The following is a 21982-nucleotide window of genomic DNA, read 5'->3' on the forward strand; positions in this document are numbered from 1 at the left end:
GAGTGGAGAAGGTGGGCACGACGAGGAGAAACCTGGGTGCCCAAACCCTAAATCTCAAGCAGCGCCAGACTGGGCAGCTCTAGCGAGACTCGACTTCCCTCGAGGGGCGGGAGAGGCCTTGCGGGGAGCGGAGTAGTTAGAGGGGCGCTAAGCGGGCTCAAAGTCGGGGCTTTTCACCTCGGGAGGGGCGCTAGGACCCAGGCACCCGCCGGCCTCGGGACGTGCCTGGGGAGTGAAGGCTCTAAGAGGCTCAGGCTCCCGGCCAGAGTCCCTCGGAACGACCAGACCCTTCCCGTGGGCGCGAGGCGCGGGGCGCGGGGTGCCGCAGCCGCGTGCTCGCCGCCGGCATGGAGCAGACGCGCTGCCGGCCGAGCGCTCGCCAGGTGAGTCCCTCGCGCAGGGTCCGCACGTCCCGCGGGCACCGCGCCCCGCCGCCGTTCGAGGCCGCCGCCTCCCCCGCTCCCCACACCCCCCGGCGCCGGGGCTCGGCGGCCGGCTGGCGGGGCGGGCTGGGCGCGCTGGGTGCGCGGGCACCAGGCCAGAGCTGCCCCCACAGCTCCTCTTGGACACCCGCGCGGCTGAGGAGCGATGTCCCTCCCGCCCCGCCCCGGTCTCTGCGTGTCCTGCTGCCCCACTCCCTCCTTGCTTCCCAGGAGGAGAGCACCTCGGGTGTCCGGCGCAACCGCCCGGCTTATAATTCCGAACGATAACAATCGCCCACCAGCAGCGGCCGCGCCGCTCTCCTGGCGTTACCCCGAGCGAGCGCCGCGACGGGCCAGGTCCGCCCGCTCCTGTTGCACCCCGAGCTTCTCCCCACGCTTCTCTGCGCGGCCGCGGTGCCCCCCTTCCCGGGAAGCGAACCACCGCCAGCCCCAGCCAGGGGGGCGGGGGGCAGGGGGAAGCTAGGGTAGGCGTCCTGGGGCTGGAAGCCTCCGTGGCCTCCCTTCGGCGCCCGGGACTCCACGGTCCCGGGGACCCGCTCTCACCGCGCTCGCTGGGCACGCAGACTGCGCGTGAGGTTTAAACCACCCGCCTCCCGTGGGGGAGATGAAACGTGGGTGCGAAGGAGGCTCTCACACCGGGGGGCATAGGAAAGTGCGGCTGAGAACAGTCTGCAGTTCAGGGAGGGGCGCTTCGTGCGAGGGGGAAGCTGCACCCGCCAGCTGCCGCTCTGAACTTGGGGGCGTTCTGCTGGGCGTCCGAGTGTCACCGGAGTGCACTTAGTTCCAGGATCAAGGAGTCGCGGTCCCCGGACTGTGGCGGAAGATGAGGCTCGGCTAGCGGTCTTAAGTCTGCAACAGGCTCCTCTGTACCCTCAAGACTAGCCCTGCTCATCCATTCTGCTTCCGGCTCAGTTTGACACAGTTTGCAGTCTCCAAGTTGCCAACCCCAGGAAAAAGGGTCGCTGAATAGTTGCAATGGGCGGGCGGCGAGCGGCGAGTTGCTGGGGCTGGACGACCACTGCAGTGCCACGGTGGGCATTTGCCCCCCGCAACGTTTGCCAGCTGCCAGGTCCGGCCCCGGAGGGGACGGGGCGTGTGTGCCTGCTCGGCCGGTAACAGACACGTGTGTCAGGACCTGAAGTTACACACCTAGTACGAACCTAGAAGAGAAACTTCCTCTAAACTGTGTTGGGAGACAGTCAACAAAAACATTTACGCCGGGCCGGGTCGGGCCGCTGGGGATAGGTGAGGTGCGAGGATCTTCCCTCTAGGATTTTATAATCCGTCGGCCGGCATTGCCAGTTATGCTTGACTGCCCCTCTGACCTTGAATGAGGTATTTTAACTTTGCTCGGTTTTCCAAGAAGCAAAAACGGAAGAATGATAATCCAGCAGCAGTGGAAAGAGCATTCACTGGGAAGCCAGTCCTTGGGATCCAGCCCTAGCTCTATCACTGACCAGCTGTGAAACTTTTGGGCAAGCCACACAAAAGCTGGGATTCAGCTGCTACGAAAGGCTCCAAAAAGAACCTTTAATTCTGGGGTCCACTGTAGCAGCAATTTGCCAAGCTTAGATAACCCACAAATGCTCACTAGTTCTTTGCATCTGCATTATACTTGGTTCCACAGAGCATCCATGGACTGAAGAGATACTGGATCAGAACGGTGGGTGCATTGAATTTTAATTCCAGTCTGTTTATAGAGCCACACAAATCTTTCAGGCTTAAGGTCTGTGGAAATAAGCCTGGTGGGTTGAGTTAATACTTAGAATGCACTGGGTAGGACCCCAGTTTAAGTTAGAGTGCGGTCACATAAAAAGTCCTTTCTGTGCATTTGAAAGACCCTTGCCATAAGTACAGTGTTACAGAAATCAGAAGAGGAGAAGCCCCAAGCTGATCCCTCAGCAGAAGAGGGCAAATATGCCACACATCTAGTGGGGGTACTTCAGATAAAGTGTTTAGAGATAAACACTTTATCTACCTGGGAATGACTCCATTTTTATTAACTCCCCAGAAAAGCAGTTTATTGGTTTGGTAATGAAATAATGAAATTGTCTTTAGAAGCCACATGAAATATTAGAATACCTAACATTGCTAGAGTTTATTGGGATAAGCACTGCTTTAAAAAACATTGTCTTTTTATTTAATTTCAGGAAGGGAAATAAGCAGAATGATTTATTATGTTTTCTTACTAGATAATTTTTTTTAAAGACATAAAAAGCAGAAGTAAATGTAACAGACTGCAAGAAACCTTGTTTCTTCTGGTTCCAGAGATGAATATCATCATCATTACCATTACCATAACGGTGAATATCTACTAAGCACTTATTATGTGCCAAGCATCCTTCTAAGCACCTTATGTACATAGTCTAATGTAATCCTATCAACACCTTTTGAAGGAAGTGCTATTATTTCTTTCCGTTTTATAGGTGTGAGAGCTGAAAGTTCTGGCCTGAGGTCACACAGCTGGTACATAGTAGAGTTGGATCACCTACTTGGGTTTATTTACAATGATTCAAGCAAAATGCAAGAGAGGGTTGGGAGGACAAAAAGTGTCTGCCAGATGTCAGGTACTTGATACACCTTAGTGCATGGAGATTAAGAAATCTTTCGTGAGTGCTAATTTACTTTTCTTTTTCTACTTTTTATCAGTATGCTTCTATAATATGACTTGGGTATCTTTTCATCTGGACAAAAAAGTTGAACTCTTTTTTTTAACTATGTAGATTTGAGTGCAGATGGATGAACCATAATTTATTTAACCAATTCCCTTTAAGTGGGCACTTAGATTATTTCTGAATTTTCACAATCACATATAGTGCTAGCATAGTGTATCTTCTTATTTATATATTTCTGCACATCTGTTCAGCTATTTCTGGTCGATAAATACTAAGGGTCGAGTTGCTAGATGAAAGAGCATGGTTACCATTTGGTATGTACTTTTTAATAGATATTGCCAACTTGCTGTCACAAAAAGAAATATAATTTTTGGTTTGGAGTCGAGTTCCTCCACTAACATGTTTCTGGGCTTTTGGTAAACCAGGAATCTGAATGGGTCTCACGTGTATCATTTGTAAACTAGAGGTGGCAGAACTTGTTGGTTCTAAGGTTGTTTCTGCAAATATGTACAACTAGAGTGTGAACAAATGAAATTGTTCATATGTGAGCATTTTTACCTGCAAAAAACAGAAATTTAATATGGTTTCACCTAATGGCACATGAAGTCCTGAAATAGGTTTTCGGTAGTTCGTCTTTTCTAAGGTGGATTTGTGTGTGAGGTAAGGCTAGGCTATGCTGCAGTCACAAATCAACCCTGAAACCTTGGTGGCTTAAAAAAAAAAAAAAGTTTATTTATTTCTCATATTATATGTCCCAAGCAGGTTAACAGAGTTCCCTGCTCCACACAGTCACTGAGGGAGCCAGGCTGACGGGAGTTCTGCCATCTTGTAACTGCATTATCTAGAACATACTGTCTCCCTGGTCCCATGGCAGTTTGGAGGAGGAGGAGAGAAAGACTGTAGGTAATTAACACCTGCCCTTAAATGCCTCAGCCCAGGGATGAAGTGTATTTCTTTTATTTATGGTCCTTTGGTCACAACTAGTCACAAGGACCTCACCCCAATGCAGGGAGGGTAGAAAATATTGTTTTCCTATGTCCAGAAAGAGGAAATGGAATGGTAAATACATAGCATTTTGTATTAGTTTGCTAGGGCTTTCATGACAAAGTACCACAGGCTGGGGGCCTTAAACAACAGAAATTTATTTTCTTACAGTTCTGGAGGCAAGAAGTCCTAGATCAAGATGTCAGCGGGGTTGATTTCTTCGGAGGGTCTCTCTCCTTGGCTTATAGATGACCACCGCAGGGGAGGAAACATATTTTCCCTCTATCCTTCTAGATTCTTGGCTGAGACCCTGCCCCCTGAAATAAAAAACAGAGCTACAGCTGAAAAACAAATTTTAATCACGTACACGTACTTAGGCACATCCCAGAGTCCCACAAAGATAATGAGACCTGTCAAAAGGCGGCCACATGATTGCAGCTTATATATCATCTGAGCTAAGGAGAGGGAAAGGGGTCTGGGGTTTCCAAGGGGAAAAGGCAATTCAAGGGAAGGTGAGAAAAGTGAATGTTTGGTAAACAAAGGTTGCCCTGCCCTGCAGATAAGTCTTTCAGGGGAAAGTTATCTCTGGTAGTAACTCCCTTCCTGGTACAAGATCTCTTTCTAATGCAAATTTCCCTCACAAAAGGTAACTGCTACCCTGTTTTCAGAGCTTCTTTTGTGTCTGCAGTTCCTTAAAAAAATAATCAGCTCAGAATAATCCTTATGCTAAAGAGGCGTATTTTGGGGTAGCACATTCTGCTCCCCTTCACCATCTTTTCCCTGCATCTTCACATGATCTTCTCTCTGTGTGTCTGTTATAATCTCTTTAAAAAAATTTTTATTTAAGATTTATTTATTTGAGGGAGAGAGAGCCCTCGCGAGAGCAGGCGCATGCGCGCAGGGAAGGGGCAGAGGGAGAAGGAGAGAATCTTAAGCAGACTCCCACTGAGCGCAGAGCCCCACTCGGGGCTTGATCTCATGCCCTGAGATCCTGACCTGAGCCGAAATAAAAAGTCTGATGCTTAACTGACTGAGCCACCGAGGTGCCCCCCCCAATCTCTTTTTATAAAGGCACTGGTCCTTCTGGGTTGGGATCTACCCTAATGAGCTCGATGAATGTTACTGACCTCTCTAAAGGTCCTATCCAAGTGCGGTTACATTCCGAGGTGGGGGAGGGGCGCTAGGAATTCAACCTATGAATTTGGGGGGATACAATTCAGCCCATAAACCATTGTCTCTGTCACTATGTGGCCCATACTGAGGTGTAGTCACCCCATTTTTATTTGAGGAGGTCGGGGTGTTTCCGAAGCCACATCGCAGAGCCATCTCTCACATCTCATCCTCACCTCCTGACCAAAGAAAGTGTGGTTTTTCTGAATTCCCTGGGTGTTGTTTTCAAGTGGCCCAACGTTACTACTTGCATCAAGTAACCTTTACTAGTGGCGGTGGATTTAAGGTGAGACAGTGACTGCAGGTGAGGCCATGAGCGTGGGGGCTAAAAGCATGAATACTGAAGCAGGCGGCCTGAGCTCTAATCCCAGCCCTGTCCCATACCAGCAATGTTTCCTCATCTGTAAAATGGGAAGAATAGTACTTGCAGGGTTAGGGTGCCAATTAAATGAGTTAATGTATGTAGAGTGCTCAGCGTATACCCGGGGACCAAGTGATGACCTTTGATTATTTGCAACTTCAGAAGCTCCTGGAGCTGTCCAGGCCCAGTGTGCCTGTCCCAGACTGCACCCTAGGGGCACAGACAACCCAGAGGCTCTGCGGCTTGAGCTCCCAGGGCTTCCAGGCGGCCCGGGAGGCATGTGTGCCTTTGGAGGAAAGCAATCACGTGACCACTTGAAAACTCCCAATAGCGCGCACACATTTAGGTCATAGGTTCACGGTTAGATCTGTGAGCCCAAAGGGAACACAAGAGACCATTCACTTAAGTAGCCCTTTAAATTATTCTCCCCATTCCAGCTGAGCAGCTAGGGTTGGCAGTTAAGTATGTAAAAGCAGCACTTCAGTTTTTCTGAGATGTTCCCTGTCCCCTTCTAATTGCTCCTAGAATCAGGGTGTGTTTTTCAGTCAGTGGGGCCCGAGAGCTAGGCCTGGAAACCTTTTCCCCTTAACGGGCCTGGAAGGACAGCTGCCGACTTTCCTTCTGACACATCTTTCCCTTGGAAACATAACGAGTTAAGATAAGTTCGGACTGCTCTACACCTGGTGTAGATGATCTGTCTTGATTACTGGGAAACTCTAGATTTCTGGGCCTGCGGTACTGGAGCAATAGACAAGCCAGTGGGTGGCGTTTCTGGGTCAAGGGGAGCCATGCACCTCATCCCTAGGCACCGTGTACATCCCGCATGTGGTGCGGGGAGGCCAAGACTGCCTCCTGGGTAGTTGCCGGCCCTCCCACGAGATAGCAGACAGTCGTAATTGTCTTGCCCGTCGTGTTTCCTACTCTAAAGGCAAGTAAAGGCAGTGTTGGATTAAAGCCGAGGGTGTGTCGATTACCAGTCTGAATCTGTGATCACCATTTCTGGGGGGTGGGGGTGGGGAGGACGCGGCACCTTATAAATTACTGTCAGCCAGACAGCAGTTGTGAAAGTACTTGTCATCCCCTGGGGGATGTATTTACTCAGTTTTAAGTTCTGATATTTTCAACTTTTCAGTTGAGGTGGGTGCATTGCTGTCAATCCTTGGGGTTGAGTTTAATTGCTGATTAAGATGACTTCCAAAAGGTTACACTGTGATTCAGCACTGAAACAAAAAAGTTATTGTTTACACAGTTACACAGAGAGTCAAGGAAATAGAGAATGGGGCATAAATTTGATATTGATAGAGCAAATATTTGTCATTGAAGGATGATGCAATTTCAGCTTTGTTTTGTTCGTTTTTGCAAGTAGCAGCCAAGGGTGTTCAATAAAGAAAAGATACCCACAAGTACATAAAGCTAGATTTATGCTTTGTTATTGAGATGAGTGCTGAAGGATTACTTATCACATGTCAAGTAACTAAACTGAAGGCAGGAGAAATTGCCTAATTCGTCGGTATAGATGAAAAAATTCAAAGCTGTGAGAGGCTAATGGGACCAATTTGTACATCTTATAGGACTGGCATTAGACCATTATGTCATAGTTTAATGGGCAGCATGTTTTTCTTAGTGGTACACGAAGTGATGGTGTTTTGTATAGTCAGTGGTGTCTTAGTTTGGTGAAATGTAGCAGAAGCGGCAAGGAAGAGACTGGAACCTAGGTCCCTTGCCTGCGAAACGTGCACATCCCTGACTCAGGTGTTATCTGATCCCAGCGTCCAGATTGGTGACATAGGTCACTTGCGTGACCCAGAGTGTGCATGCCTCCTTAGGAGTGAGGAGGCTAGGGTGCAAAATGTAAGGAGGCCCCCAAGTACAGGGTCAGCATGTGAGTGTGAGGACCTCCTCAAGGGTTGTGGCCTAGGGGCACCTGGGTGGCTCAGTTGGTTAAGCGTCTGCCTTCAGCTCAGGTCATGATCCTGGGGTCCTGGGATCGAGCCCCGAGTCGGGTTCCCTGCTCAGCAGAGAGCCTGCTTCCCCCTCTTCCTCTGCCCCATGCTTGTGCTCTCTCACTCTCTATCTCAAATAAATAAAAATAAAAATAAATCTTAAAAAAATGCTGTGGCTTACCTGATTTGCTTGGCTTACCATAGTCCCAGCCCTGGTTTTGATCTTTGAATCAGTTTCTAAATGACTAAGAAAATTAAACTGAGATGTAAGTGGATGAAAATGCACTCATCTAACACACATGGTCAGCCAGTATCCTCCAGTGTAAATATTACTCTTCCTGGATGAGATCTATGGAGAATGTTACTAAGAAAGCAGTTGGGACATTGTCAGGAAAGTGACTTAATAAGTGTATTAACACACTGCATGCATTCTTTACAATAGTACCTTTGTACAATTAGTCATGGCTGATTAAGTGATAGGAAAACAAATGATTTCTCTAGGTTTTTAGGATCTGTTTTCTAGTTCCTTTTAGTGATTTTTAAAAGAAAATTCAAGACCATCTTCCTTGCAATGGACTGGAATATAAAGAGGAAAATAAATTCCTCAGGTAGCTTTCATTAAATCCCCTCTGTTTTGAAATCGGCACAGAAGGTCCTCTTAGTAACCTAAGAGTGCTTTGGAAGGTTGAGGAGTTCTAGATCCTGTCCTGGCTGGTGATGGAATGATATTCACAAGATTGAGATACAAAATAGTTTTTTTTTTTTTAAGATTTTATTTATTTGACAGAGAGAGACACAGTGAGAGAGGGAACACAAGCAGGGGGAGTGGGAGAGGAGAAGCAGGCTTCCCACTGAGCAGGGAGCCCGATGCGGGGCTCGATCCCAGGACCCTGGGATCATGACCTGAGCCAAAGGCAGACACTTAACGACTGAGCCACCCAGGCGCCCCGAAATACAAAATATTGACAAAGGGTTTACTATGAGCATCTTTGTCAAAGGGCCCATTGGACATCATTTCTGCCTGAAGAGCATCATTCTGTAATACCCGTTTTCATGTTTCAAAGAGGAAGAAGTTAGTTTTACCCCAGGATAGCATTTTCAGAGGGACAGTGGCCACTGAAGTATTTTCACCATCTGTGAGCAGGCTTTTCTGTTTAAGGAAGGGCATTTCACACCTTTTAATATGGCATGCACTGGAGTTCTCAACGTGCTGTCACTCATTGTGGGAATAAATTCTGTCCGAAAGGCCGTAGGTCACCCTCTGGTCTCTGCAGCGGCGGAAAAGATCCTGTGGCTTCAGGAACTTCGAGAGAAGAAAATAAGCAAGAAGGTGAGAGAAGATGGTGGAAGGAGTAGAGGGGGAAGGCTGCTTGGAGGAAGGCTAAAGCAGTGTTTCCCAATCCCAGCACACAGAGGACAATAGCAATGTTGTCTGAGATACTGGAGTCAGTGGGCGAGACTGGGGTTGTTCAAGGCCCTGCATGGGTGGCCTGAGGGCTGAGAGAATCAATATCTTGTCGTGCTGTAGCAGTTTGGCCAGTCCACTGGTGGAGAGTGTAGCTCTCAGGAGGAAGGAGGAAGGAGGAAGGGGCAGAGCTCAGAGCCACTGCATCATGGGCCCCTGCCTGCTTCTCGTACCTAGATGGCCTCTAACCCTGGCCCAGGTGTAGCTGGCCTTCCTCATCCTTCCCTAAGCCCCATGTTTAGGGGCACATGCTTAGTCGGCTGGCCTTTTCTCTGTCTCTGCCCATGCAGGGTCGGGAGGTCAGTAAGAGCTGTGAGCAGCAGAGGAAGATGAGCACTGTGAGGATGGTCACATCTTCCCTGTAACTTCTCATCTGTAGAAGGAGCAGATTTCCATTGTTTATGCAACAAGTAACTACTGAGCACCCAGCACATGCCAGACCAAGTTTTCTCTCCTAGGAGCTTACTTTCTGGTGTGGGGAGAAGGTGAAGAATGAAAATTACAAAGAAGGTCGGCTGGCCATATGCGCCAGGGAGAGAGAGTGCTAGGGAGAAACTAGGGAAAGATAGGGAGAAAGATAAAGCAGGAAGGGGCGTTAAGGACTTCCCAGGATGGGTTGGGGAATGTTTCTTTACTAAATCAGAGAAAGCCTCCCTGCGGAAGGGAGGCCTGAAGGAAGTCGGGAATGAACCATGTGGCTGGTTGGAAAGCACATTCCAAGCAGGAGGAATAGCAGATGCACAGGCCCCACATGTCCAGAAGTTCAAGGTGCAGCAAGGACGCCAGTGTGGCAAGGAGGGCATGAGCAAGGGGAGGGCAGTAGAGACGGTTGTCAGGGAGGTCATGGAGGCCTGACAGCTGAGGGCCTGGCCATCTGCTATAAAGACCTAGTGAGATGGGAGTGATGGAATCTGACTTCAGGTGTGGGTGGGTCACCCATGTGGCTGCTGCACTAAGAGCCCGAGGGGAGTCAGGAGGAAGCTAGGGCATCTGGTAGGAAGCATCACAGTAATCCAGGTGAGAGATGTGGTGGCTGAGACCGACCTGATAGCAGTGAAGATGGTGAATGATGGTCAGATTCTGATTTAAGTTTTAAATGGAATTAACAGGATTTGCAGACAGATGGGATAGGATAACTTGAGGATATCTCTCAGACTCCTTGCAGCACTAACATGGTGTCAGTTTTTGTTATCAGGCTTTGGTCCTTGCCACCTGGTCCCTGACCTTTTGTACCCTAATGAATTCTTCATGAATCAACTCTGATGATCGGGGCTGATATCGGGAGCGACCATGGCATGGCTTAGTTCTTGCCCCTTGGTTTTCCTGGAAGAGAAACCTTTCAAGGGAGATACAAGGCCAGGCACTGACTGTGACAGCTCTTCTCAATAAGCCAAGGTCAGAATAAAGGCTCACCTCCCCTTAGAAACCTTTCTTTATAACCAGATTTGAATTCCCCTAAGATAGCTTTAAAGATTTTTTTAAAAAATTTATTTATTTGACAGAGAGATAGAGAGCACAAGTAGGCAGAGCGGCAGGCAGAGGGAAAGGGAGAAACAGGCTCTCCGCTGAGCAGGGAGCCCGATGCAGGGCTCGAACCCAGGAGCCTGGGATCATGACCTGAGCCGAAGGCAGCCACTTAACTGACTGAGCCACCCAGGCACCCCGTCCCCTAAGATAGCTTTAAAGGAGAAGGATGGATCATAGTTTGTCAGCTAAAAATTATCGCTCCTGATAACTGAACCATAATCAGTAGAAAGATGACAACCAATGGAATCATTGGTTGCAGAAATTCATCTAATAAATGAGATGGTGGAGAAAAAAAGAGAGAGAGAAGCCCACAACCCATGGTTTTGGTGTCAGTGCCAAGTGAGGCTCAACGGAAAGCCAAGAGAAAGCAATTCTTTCACTAATGTCAGATCTGACACACACCTAGGATGTGACTGAGATGTTGCTATGATCTTCCTCCTCTTGTTTGGCCCCCAGAATGTCTGTCTGGCTTCAGTGGTTGCTCTTACAGGCCTAAAAGTTGTGTTCCCATCATCCCTCGGGGTCTATCATGTAAACCAGCTATCTGATTTGTTGGCTACCTGTTGGTGAAGACCTTATATGGAATTATAACAACTGCTGATCTCTCTATACGTATTCTAGAAAAGTTTCAGTGGGCTAAATATATAATAGGCCCAAGAATAAGATGATTAGTAAGGAATGATGAGCTCATTATTGTCTTGGGCTTGATGCTTAGGTGTGTTGTTCTGCTCAGGCTGCCATAACAAAATATCACAGGCTGGGTGGCTGAAACACAGATATTTATTTTCTCACAGTTCTGAAAGCTAGAAGCCCAAGATCAAGGTAGCTTTAGGGTTGGTTTCTGTGAGACCTCTTTTCATGGCTTGTGGATGACTGCCTTCTCACTGTGTCCTCACGTGGTGTATTCGCTGTGTGTTCGTGGAGAACTCAATGGTATCTTCCTCTTTTTTATAAGAACACCAGTCCTGTTGGCCCTTATGGCCACATTTAACCTTAATTACCTCCCTAAGCGTCCTATCTCCAAATACAGTTACATTGGAGGTTAAGGCTTCAGCCTAAGAATTTTGGAGGACACATTTCCGTTCATAACATCAGGCAAATGCTGCGAATTAAAAAAACGAAACAAAACCTGTATTGAGGTATTGTTTATATACAATAAAATATACACCTTAAAATTTTTTTAATTTTAATTCCAGTGTGGTTAACATACAGTATTATATTACTTTCAGGTGTACAACATAGTGATTTAATAATTCCACACATCACCCAGTACTCATCACAAGTGCCCTCCTTAATCCCCGTCACCTATTTACCCATCCATCCCCCCGCCTCTGATAACCATCAGTGTGTTCTCTGTAGTTAAGAGTCTGTTTCTTGGTGTGTCTCTTTCTCTTTCTTTTTTCCTTTGCTCATTTGTTTTGTTTTTTAAATTCCACATGTGAGTGAAATCGTATGGTATTTGTCTTTCTCCGACTTATTTCACTTAGTATTATACTATCTCCATCCATGTCATTGCAAATGGTAAGATTTCATTCTTTTTATAGCTGAATAATATGCCATTATATATATACAGACACATCACATCTTCTTTACCCATTGATCAGTGGATGGACACTTGGGCTGCTTCCATAATTTGGCTGTTGTAAATAATGCTGCTATAAACAAAGGGGTGCATTTATCACTTTGAATTAGTGTTTTTGTATCCTTTTGGTAAATACCTAGTAGTGCAATTGCTGGATCATAGGGTAGTTTTATTTTTAACTTTTTGAGGAACCCCTATATAGTTTTTCACAATGGCCGCACCAATTTGCATTCCCATCAACGGTACAAGAGGGTTCCTTTTTCTCTACATCCTCACCAACACTCGTTTTTTGTGGTGTTGATTTTAGCCATTCTAACAGGTGTGAGTTGATATCTCATTGTAGCTTTGATTCGTATTTCCCTGATGATGAGTGATGTTGAGCATCTTTTCATGTGTCTTTTGGCTATCTGGACGTCTTCTTTGGAGAAATGTCTGTCCATGTCTCTGCCCATTTTAATTGGATTATTTGGATTTTTAGGTGTTGAGTTTTATAACTTCTTAATGTATTCTCGTTACTAACCCTTTATCAGATATGCCATTTGCAAATATCTTCACCTATTCAGTAATTTGCCTTTTAGTTTTGTTGATTCTTTCCTTTGCTGCGCAGAAGCTTTTTATTTTAATATCGTCCCAATAGTTTATTTTGCTTCTATTTCCCTTGCCTCAGGAGACCTATCTAGAGAAAAGTTGCTACTGCCAATTTCAGAGAAATTACTGCTTGTGCTCTCTTCTAGGATTTTTATGGTTTCAGGTCTCACACCTAGGTCTTTAATCCATTTTGAATTTATTTTGGTGTATGGTGTAAGAAAGTGGTTCAGTTTTCCCAACACCATTTGTTGAAGAGATTGCCTCTTTCCCATTGCATATTCTTGCACCTTTGTTGAAGAAGAATTGACCATATAATCATGGGTTTATTTCTGGGCTCTGTATTCTGTTCTATTGATATGTATGTCTATTTTTGTGCCACTACCATACTGTTTTGATTACTGCAGCTTTGTAGTATAATTTGAAATCTGGAATTGTGATACTTCTAGCTTTGTTTTTCTTTTTCAAGGTTGCCTTGGCTATTCAGGTTCTTTTGTGCTTCCATCATATTTTAGGACTGTTTGTTCTAGTTCTGTGAAAAATGCTGTTGGTATTTTGATAGGGATTGCATTAAATGTGTGGACTGCTTTGGGTAGTAAGGACATTTTAACCATATTTGTTCTTCCAATCCATAAGCATGGAATATTTTTCCATTTATTTGTGTCGTCTTCCATTCCTGTCATTAGTTTTATACTTTTCAGAGTACAGATCTTTTACCTCTTTGGTTAAGTTTATTCTTAGTTTTTTATTCTTTTTGGTATAATTATAAATGGGATTGTTTTCTTATTTTCTCTTTCTGCTGCTTCATTGTTAGTGGAAAATATACACCTTCAAAGTGTGCATTTTGACAAAGTATATAATCACATATGTCCATGTATTCACTAACACAGTCTAGATATAGAACAGTTCTATCACCCTGTCCCTTGTGCTCCTTCCCAGTGAATTCTCAGCCCTTACCATGGTCCCTAAGTAGCCACTAACCTTTTTATTCCAGTAGACTGGATTTATCTTTTTTAGAGTTTCTTATCAGTGAAATCATACATGTAGGGTTTTTTTGTCTGTCTTCTTCCACCTAGTTAAATGATTTTGAGATTTCCCTCTGTTGCTTTTTGTATTAGAAGTTTGTCACATTTTATCATTGAGTAGTATTCCATTTTATGGATGTATCACAATGTATTTATTCACCTGCTAGTGAACATTTCGCTTGTTTCCAGTTTTTGCCTGTTATTTAAAAAGCTGCTATGGACAAATTTTGGGGGCATGTGTTTTCATTTCTCTGGGGTGAATGCCTAGAATGAAATTTCATGGTTGTATGGTAAGTATATGTTTAATAAGAAATTGTCAGCTGTTTTCCAGAAGTGATTGTACTAATTTACAATTAGCAATGTGGAAAGTTCCAGTTGCTCAACATCCTGTTAACTAACATGATACGGTCAGTATTTTGCATTTTAGCCATTTTAGTGGATATATAGTGGTATCTCATTGTGGTTTTATTTGTAATTCACTGATGACTAATGATGGTGTGCATTTTTTATGTGCTTTCTAATCCTTCTAGTGTCTTATATTGTGAAGCATCTATTCCAAAATTTTGACCCAGTTTTATTATTTATTTATTTTAAAGATTTTATTTATTTATTTGACAGAGAGAGACACAGGGCTAGAGGAAACACAGCAGGGGGAGTGGGAGAGGGAGAAGCAGGCTTCCCATGGAGTAGGGAGCCAGATGTGGGGCTCGATCCCAGGACCCTGGGATCATGACCTGAGCCGAAGGTAGATGCTTAATGACTGAGCCCAGGCACCCCTACTTTCATTTTTTGAAAGAAAGATAATTTTCCTGCATATAGGTTGCCAGTTTCATCTTATAGTACTTTAAAGATTATTCTCCATTTAATTCTGGTTTATATATGTATATATATATATATATTTTTTTTTTAAGAATTTATTTATTTGAGAGAGTACAAGAGAGAGAGTGACAGAGGGAGCATGAGCATGGGGTGGGGTGGGGGAAGGGCAGAGGGAGAGGGAGAAGGGACCCTGGGATCATGACCTGAGGCAAAGGAAGATGCTTAACTGTCTGAGCCACCCAGGCGCCCCTGGAAAAATCTGGCACTCTTATCTCTGTACTTACTCTGTCCTTTTTCTCTGGATCCTTTTAAAATTTTCTTTTTATCAGTGTTTTCAGAAATTATATTCTATTGTGCATTGGTGTGGAGCACTTTTGGTTTATCCTGCTTGAGGTTTGCTGAATTTCTTAGATTTGTGCATCATTGAGGCTCTGTTGATTTTCTTTTAGCTTTTTTCCCCCTCTTTAATTTGAATAGTTTGAATTAAAATGTCTTCTAGTTCACCAATCTTTTCTCTTTCAATGTCTAATATGCTCTTAGTCCTAGTCCGTGACTATTTCATTTCAGAACTTGTTTTTTTCATTTCTAGAGGCTCCATTTAGAAAATCTTCCATTTCTCCTCTCACAGTGCTTATGTTTTCCTTTCGTACTTGGATAATGGTTATTGTTCTTATCTGCTTATTTCTTCTTCTCTTATTTCTACTTCCACTTACTGATCTTTCATTGGATTTTTGTTCATATTTTTCTGCATGTTGGCATACCTAGTAATTTTGAATGTATGTTAGACATTTTGAATGTTACACTGTTGTGTTTAGATTTTGTTTTCTTTGAAGAATGTTGGATTTTGTTCTGGGAGACAACTAAGTTAATTTTGGTTCAGTATGATCCTTTCAAGGCTTATTTGTAAACTTCTCGTAAGGTCGATCTGGAGTAGTCTTTTCTCTAAGTGTTCTTTAGCCTTACTCTTAAGGCATGACCCACTGGGTTCTCTACTGAATGCCCTGAATTATCAACAAGAACTCTCCATTCTGGCTGGTGAGAACTTGATGGCTCTTAGTTCATTGGGAGCACTGTGAATTGTTCAGTTTATAGCTTTCCAGTCACTCTCTTCCTGGTGTGTGGAATTTCACCCTATCCATGCATGTCTTAGTATTTAGTAACTTTCACGTGCTCCTCAGAGTGCCTTGTATATATAGCTTCCTCTCTCTGAAACTCTGCCATATAAACTCTCACCACGTAGGCCTTTCCAGACTCTGATTTCTGTCACTGCAACTCAGTGAAAACCCTGGACTCTGCCTGGGATTTCGTCCCTGCCTGGGAATGTGCCTCCAGGGTGAAAGCTGAGGTAATATTTTATATCTCATCTGTTTTTCTTCTTTCAGCATTGACAGTCCTGAGTTACCTATTGTCCAATGTCTGAAAATAGTTGTTTCATATATTTTATCTGATTTTCTAGTTGTTAGTGGAAGGAAGGTAAATTTGGGTCCCTGTTTCTTCATCATGGCTAGAAATAAGTCCATTCTACAAATATTTATTCATCATCCTACACAAAAGTTGCCATCTTAAAATGCTATTCAATTTGAAAATAAAATCTGAGATGTTTTGTGTTCTTTTTTCTTCTTCCATAATTAAAAAAAATGAACTATGTATATTTCAAATAAATTTAAAGAACTGCACTGCATTGTTTATGTTTTATTATTGCAGAACTGTCTGTATTCCCACAATGATTCCTATGCCTTATTCTCTTTCCCACGCACCCACTCCAACTGGGACACACATGATTTTTTGATAGAGTATTTAGTTTCTGAAATGGCTCTCAGACCTTTTCCCAGGGATTTTCTAAGCCCCTCATGGCTGAAATTCTAAGAATGGCCATTCAAGACTTGCTTCTTCTATTTTCTAAAAATGAAGATGACTTGTAGTTGTGGCATCCCTAACTCATTATTACATAAGTTTTACATTCACTATATGTACAGGAGAAACAAGATATTAAATGTATAATTAATGTGGATATTTATGCCATCTGAATTGTGTTGGGCTATGAATTTCTCACAGAACTTTCTGCAGCTGATTGGTTAACATGCCTTATAAATGTTTGGGCTTGGTGGCTGGGCTCCAGCTTTCAAAAAAAGTGTTAAGAGAAGGAAAATCTTAAATACTGGCTTGATTTCTTAATTTAACAACAAGGGACAATTCTTATACTACATTTTGCCTAACATGTCATTTTTATTTCTAAAGTCTAGGGAGGTTTTTTTTTTTTTCTTTTAAAGCTGATGTTTATGTTGGTGATTTTTTAAAATCCATCATTAAGAAGGATCTGAACCTAATCTTCTAGATCTCTGTGAGAAATGCTGTATATATAGCCTTAGCCATATATTTTTTAAAAAAGGATTATGTAGGATTTTTATAACCTATGAAAATTTGATGATTCCTTGCTCTGGAAAAAGCAAGTGATTACTCAAACATGCTAGGTGGGAGTTTAGGTTAATATAAACAGAGGAGGTGTTGAGAGATTTTATATCCAAAGGGTAAAGGAAGAGAAGCATATGGAGAGACATCATACATACAGAGATTTTATACAAAGGTAGAACATGTGAACTATAAGACTATTACATAGTAAGCTTCCTCCCAAGTGGTAGACATTACTATTATTATTCAACCATTGTTCTGAAAATAATTTTATCTGCTTTGTGTACTTACAGTGGACTGAATTCATACTCTCTCCCTTCCCCCACTCCCAGGCCACTGCTTCCTGGAACTTTATTTAGTGCTCCTAAAAGTTAATGGACTTTTGTCTTCCTTGGCTTGAGCAGTGTGTATTAAGATAAGGAAAGTCACTCTACTGAAAATTACATAGTTCTGCAGGTGTATATTCAAACATTCAGTTTACTTCTATAAGTAACCCCCCACCCCCACTCCCATGTCTCACGGAGAATGAAGACTATTGAAAACATGTCCTTAAAAGTCCCCGCCTCGGTGGGACATCCTTGAGATCTACAACCTTACAATTCTTATAAGTTTGTGGATGATAGTGCTTTGTGACATTCCCTTGTGTAACGTAACATTCATGTTTAAGCACAAGTTATATTATGCTTCAGAAAATAAAACATCACAGGTAAGGGGTTTTCTTGGTCTTTGCTTTTGTTTTTCAATATCTTACTTTATGCATAGCAGTGGTTTTCCAAGTGTGACCTGGGATCGGTAGCATCAACATCATTTGGGAACTAGTTAGAAATGTAAATTCGTAGGCCCTTCCATCTATATTTTAGATCATTCTGGTGTATGCTAAAGTTTAACAGCTGCTGGGGTGGAGAACCCCAGAAAGTCTCCTATATCTGACTTAATTTATTGTAAACCACATCATACGAGATATGAAGATGTAATCAGTCATGTTGCCTTGGAGATGTTTAATGGTGTAACACGGGAAGTGCCATGCTGCTAAGCAAATGTCAAACTCTGAGAAGGAAGAGACTCCCAAGCCAAAAACCTTCTAGAACACCTCCTTTCACAGCCCTAGCCACCAAAGGGAGAGGATTAAGACATCAGAACCTCAGAAGGTGCTAATGCAGGCCCCTCAGGCTGAGCGGCAGCCTTGAGGCACCTTTAGCTACTTAAGAAGTAAAATCCCAGGGCTCAAAAGCTGTTCTTGGAACAGAAGTATCAAAAGACTGAATTTAGCAATCTGGACGCGAAGCAAGAAACTCCTAACCCTGTGTAGACCATTCCATAGGGAAGCCCAAGGAAGTCTTGACAAAGAGACTGTTTTCTTAGCCACACTGGGAAGGGGGGTGGGCATGCACTTGTTAGTGTGGAGGACCTAGAGGTGGACAAATCTGTCATCTTCATAAAAGTCCATGATTCATTGAACAGGTATTGAACATGTGCTGTTTCTGGATCTGAGCACTAGAGATCCAGCAGTGACCACAGAAGAGGACCTAGGCCTCACGTCCCTCACATTCTCTGTGTTCTGGTGATGGTGAAATGTCAGTGGTGGTATTGGGTGGATACTTTCTGGTTTCTAGACTCAAGATTCTGGGCCTCAGAGAGTGCAAATCCTGGTAAAGAATCCCTTTTATAAACAAGACTTATTTTTCCTGCGAGTTCTCCCCATTCTCATATGTACATTGATATCCAAGCTGGAAATTTTGGAATTGGTTTTGATATCACTGGCTCCCTGGCCCCTCATTGAGTCGGCACCTCATCCCAGGGATTCGTTCTCGGTAAGGTCTCTGGAATTGCCCTTCTTTTCCATTCTTACAAATTCCATCAACTCAATGTCTTGGTATTAGTCTGCTCAGGCTACCGTAACAAAGTACCATGGACTGGGTGGTTTAAACAACAGAAATATATTTTCTCACAGTTCTGGAGCAGATGGTGCCTTTTCACTGTGTCCTCACATGGCCTTTTCTGGGTGTGTGTGTTTAGAGAGAGAGAGCATGCGTGCGCGTGCGCTCGCAAGCGCCTGAGCGACTGAGCTCTGGTGTCTCTTCCTCTTCCTGTAAGGACACCAGTTCTACTGGATTAGGGTCTCACCCTTATGAACTCATTAACCTTAATTACCTTTTTAAAGGCCCTGTCTCCAAATATAGTTACATTGTAGGTGAGGGCCCCTACATACAAATTGGTGGTGGGGGGGTGGGGGGGGGCACGATTCAGTTCCTACCATTCCTTATTATGTCATCCCTGGCTCAGTATAGCTCCTTGCTAACCCCCACTCCTGACTCCATTCACCAGTTCTTCTTGAATGTGCAACCAGGCTCACTCAAGTGAAATAGCACTTTTAATGTACAGTCTTACTGAAAAACGTCAGTGATCCCCAATAACTAGGATTTTACCAAACTCCTTGATCTGGTGTTTGATTCCCTGGTCATAGCCAAAATAATGCTGTTCTCTTCCCCCACACCACACGCCTTTTGAATAATCTGCTTTATTGTTCTGTGAGCGTTTGGTGTGTGTTCGCTCCCACTTCCAGGTCTTTGCTCACATCCTTTCTGGAATGTTCTCTTTTCCACTTATTCAAATCCTGCCCTTTCTTCCAAGTGCCATACTCCATCTCCTCACCATCACTTCCACCCACAGTGATCTTTCTCTCTGGGCTTGGATTATTTTTTCAAAGCAAGTGTGAACACACTTCTCTGTGTGTATGTCTGTGTTCCTGACGGAACTGAGAGCGAGTACTGAGGCTCTTACTGTGTGTCCCTCCTAGTGCCTGGTACAGGGGTGGGTACTCAAGCAGTGTTCTCACTGAGAATGGTGGATGGATGGATGAAAAAGAACGACACTCCTTTGATAAGGTTTTCTGAGAATATTCATTTACGTGTGATCCCCTCTGAGAAAAGATCCGTACCCCTCCCCCAGTCTCTCTCGCAGCAATGAATTTTAGATCTCTGTATAACCTTCACCACTATTTGTCATTCCAACCTTCTGTAACCTAAACTCCTAGATGTAAGAGACTGTTTCTGTCTTGTTTCTCAAGTGCCCAGTTACGGTCTGATACATGGTAGCTGCTCAGTAGATATTTGCTGAATGAATGGATGACTTTGGCCTCACCTCATGGAATGAAATTTTTTGGAGCAGATGGTATGCCTAGCAAAGGGCATGTGGGCAGAGGAGGACCTGCTTAGAAACCTGACCATTTTTTCTTACCCATGAGGCATTCAGGAAATTGTACACTAATGTAGAAATAAATGTGCTTTGCTTTATATATTGTATATCTTAAGTCAGATTGAATTAATGAATTAGTGAATTAATAATTTGTACCCTGATTTTGAATACGCCCAAACTTAAAGTGCTATATGAGGATTTATGAAGCCATGCAGTGTACTGTTTTTAAAAAGCCAACACTTAATCACTTGACAAACACAAATTTATTGTGTATGGCAATGGATTTGTTTTGTAAATACAGATTTTCACATTGGGAGTTTCCTTACAGATGGTAGAACCTACATATGGGAGTATCAGGATTTTCCATCTTTTGTCTCTTTCTTCCCCTTCTACTTTTACCATCCCCACCTCAGGAGCCACTGTCTAGTTAGCTCATCTGCTAACTGTCTTCTGGATCCATCAAAGTTAGCTCTGCCTCGATGCTTTTGCTCATGCTATTTCCCTCACTTGAAAAGTCTCCTCCTGGTGGAGGTCTCTCTGTCACAGCCCTTCTCCAGCAAGCCTTCCCCAGCCTTCGTAACTACCAAAGAGAATGGACAGTATCACTCATTTTTTTCTCATACCTTAACACTCATGGATTATGCTCTGTCATTTCTTATAAGTCCCGTGTACATGATCGCTCTATAGACTCCTTTGGAGTAGGGCTATACTGAGTGTTTTATTTGTACATATTTTTAATGTCTGATACTCTTGTGAAATGTATTTACAAGCTTTTTGGAAGTGAGTGTTTTACCTCTCATAGCCTATTTGGGTGCAGGAGAATTCTGAAGGTGAGTGGTGAGGATATTCTGGAGTCCCTCTCCAGGGTGTCCTTGTTAATGGGAAGGACAGATCACTTCTGTATTACATGGATTCAGGGCCCAGTGCACAGTGGATTCCATTTTGATGATGTTGACCTCAGGAAGTCAGATGTTAGCTGAATCTCTTCCTACATCTTCTCTGTTTGCATCTTTTACAACCGGCATGGGAAAACTGCCCTATGGGCCAGCCAAACCTTCTCCTAAATTTCATTTGGTCCATGGCAAAAGATCCAAGAAGTGATGCACCTATAGATAAATGTATAACGTCTTTTTCTTTTTTTAAAATTTTTATTCTTAAAGGACCTATATCTGTACACCCACTTGGTAGGAATATTTCACCACAACAGTGGCTCCCTGTGTCTTTCTTAATCTTTCACTTTCTTTCTGCCTCTGTACTGTGTGTCGGGCTCAGTATTTCCTTTGTAAATGTGTATGCATTTAATTTCTGTCTTTGTTTCCATCTATCTCTGATTCTTTATTTTTTTCCATCTTCCATCTTCTGTCTGAAGGACAAAAACTCAGTGGAAGTTCCTAAAAGAAAATATTGAGCTAAATTGTTTTGAGGAGATATTAGGAAACATAATGCTTATTCATTTGCATTGTTTTTGTATTCAGTTTTTCAGAAAACGAGATCTGTTAAGCTCTTGTTTCTCATCTGTGTCGCTTTACATCCACTTAGGAACCTTGACAGGTGGATACACATCTTCCATAGTTGTAATCAATCTCCATATACCATATATTTTTAAACTAACATTCTTTTTTTTTTAAGATTTTATTTTATTTATTTGACAGAGAGATAGAGAGTGAGCACAAGCAGGGGGAGCGGCAGGCAGAGGGAGAGGGAGAAGCAGACTCCCTGCCCAGCAGGGAGCCCGATGCGGGACTTGATCCCAGGACCCTGGGGTCATGACCTGAGCCGAAGGCAGACGCTTAACAGACTGAGCCACCCAGGTGCCCCACCTAACATTATTTCATTACGTACTTTTAAGTAGTGGTATT

At 43.7% G+C, this 21982-nt stretch overlaps 1 protein-coding gene across 4 annotated transcripts in view; it reads left to right on the plus strand.

The window, feature by feature from the left end:
• The first annotated feature begins 277 nt into the window (after positions 1–277).
• The window catches only part of PDE8B (phosphodiesterase 8B), a 239340-nt gene continuing 217635 nt past the window's right edge, over positions 278–21982 (plus strand). For 3 of the 4 annotated variants that reach the window (XM_035014694.1, XM_035014695.1, XM_035014696.1), the window contains exon 1: positions 278–383. In XM_035014694.1, coding sequence (XP_034870585.1) covers positions 348–383 — 36 coding nt within the window. In that variant the 5' untranslated portion in view covers positions 278–347. Of the gene's footprint in view, positions 384–1002; positions 2107–21982 lie in introns of those variants that run through there. The other variant, XM_035014700.1, reaches the window with a different exon arrangement.

The sequence above is a fragment of the Mirounga leonina genome, unplaced genomic scaffold, assembly GCF_011800145.1.
Source record: "Mirounga leonina isolate KUSES-001 unplaced genomic scaffold, KU_Mleo_1.0 Mir_168, whole genome shotgun sequence".
Lineage (NCBI taxonomy): Eukaryota > Metazoa > Chordata > Mammalia > Carnivora > Phocidae > Mirounga > Mirounga leonina.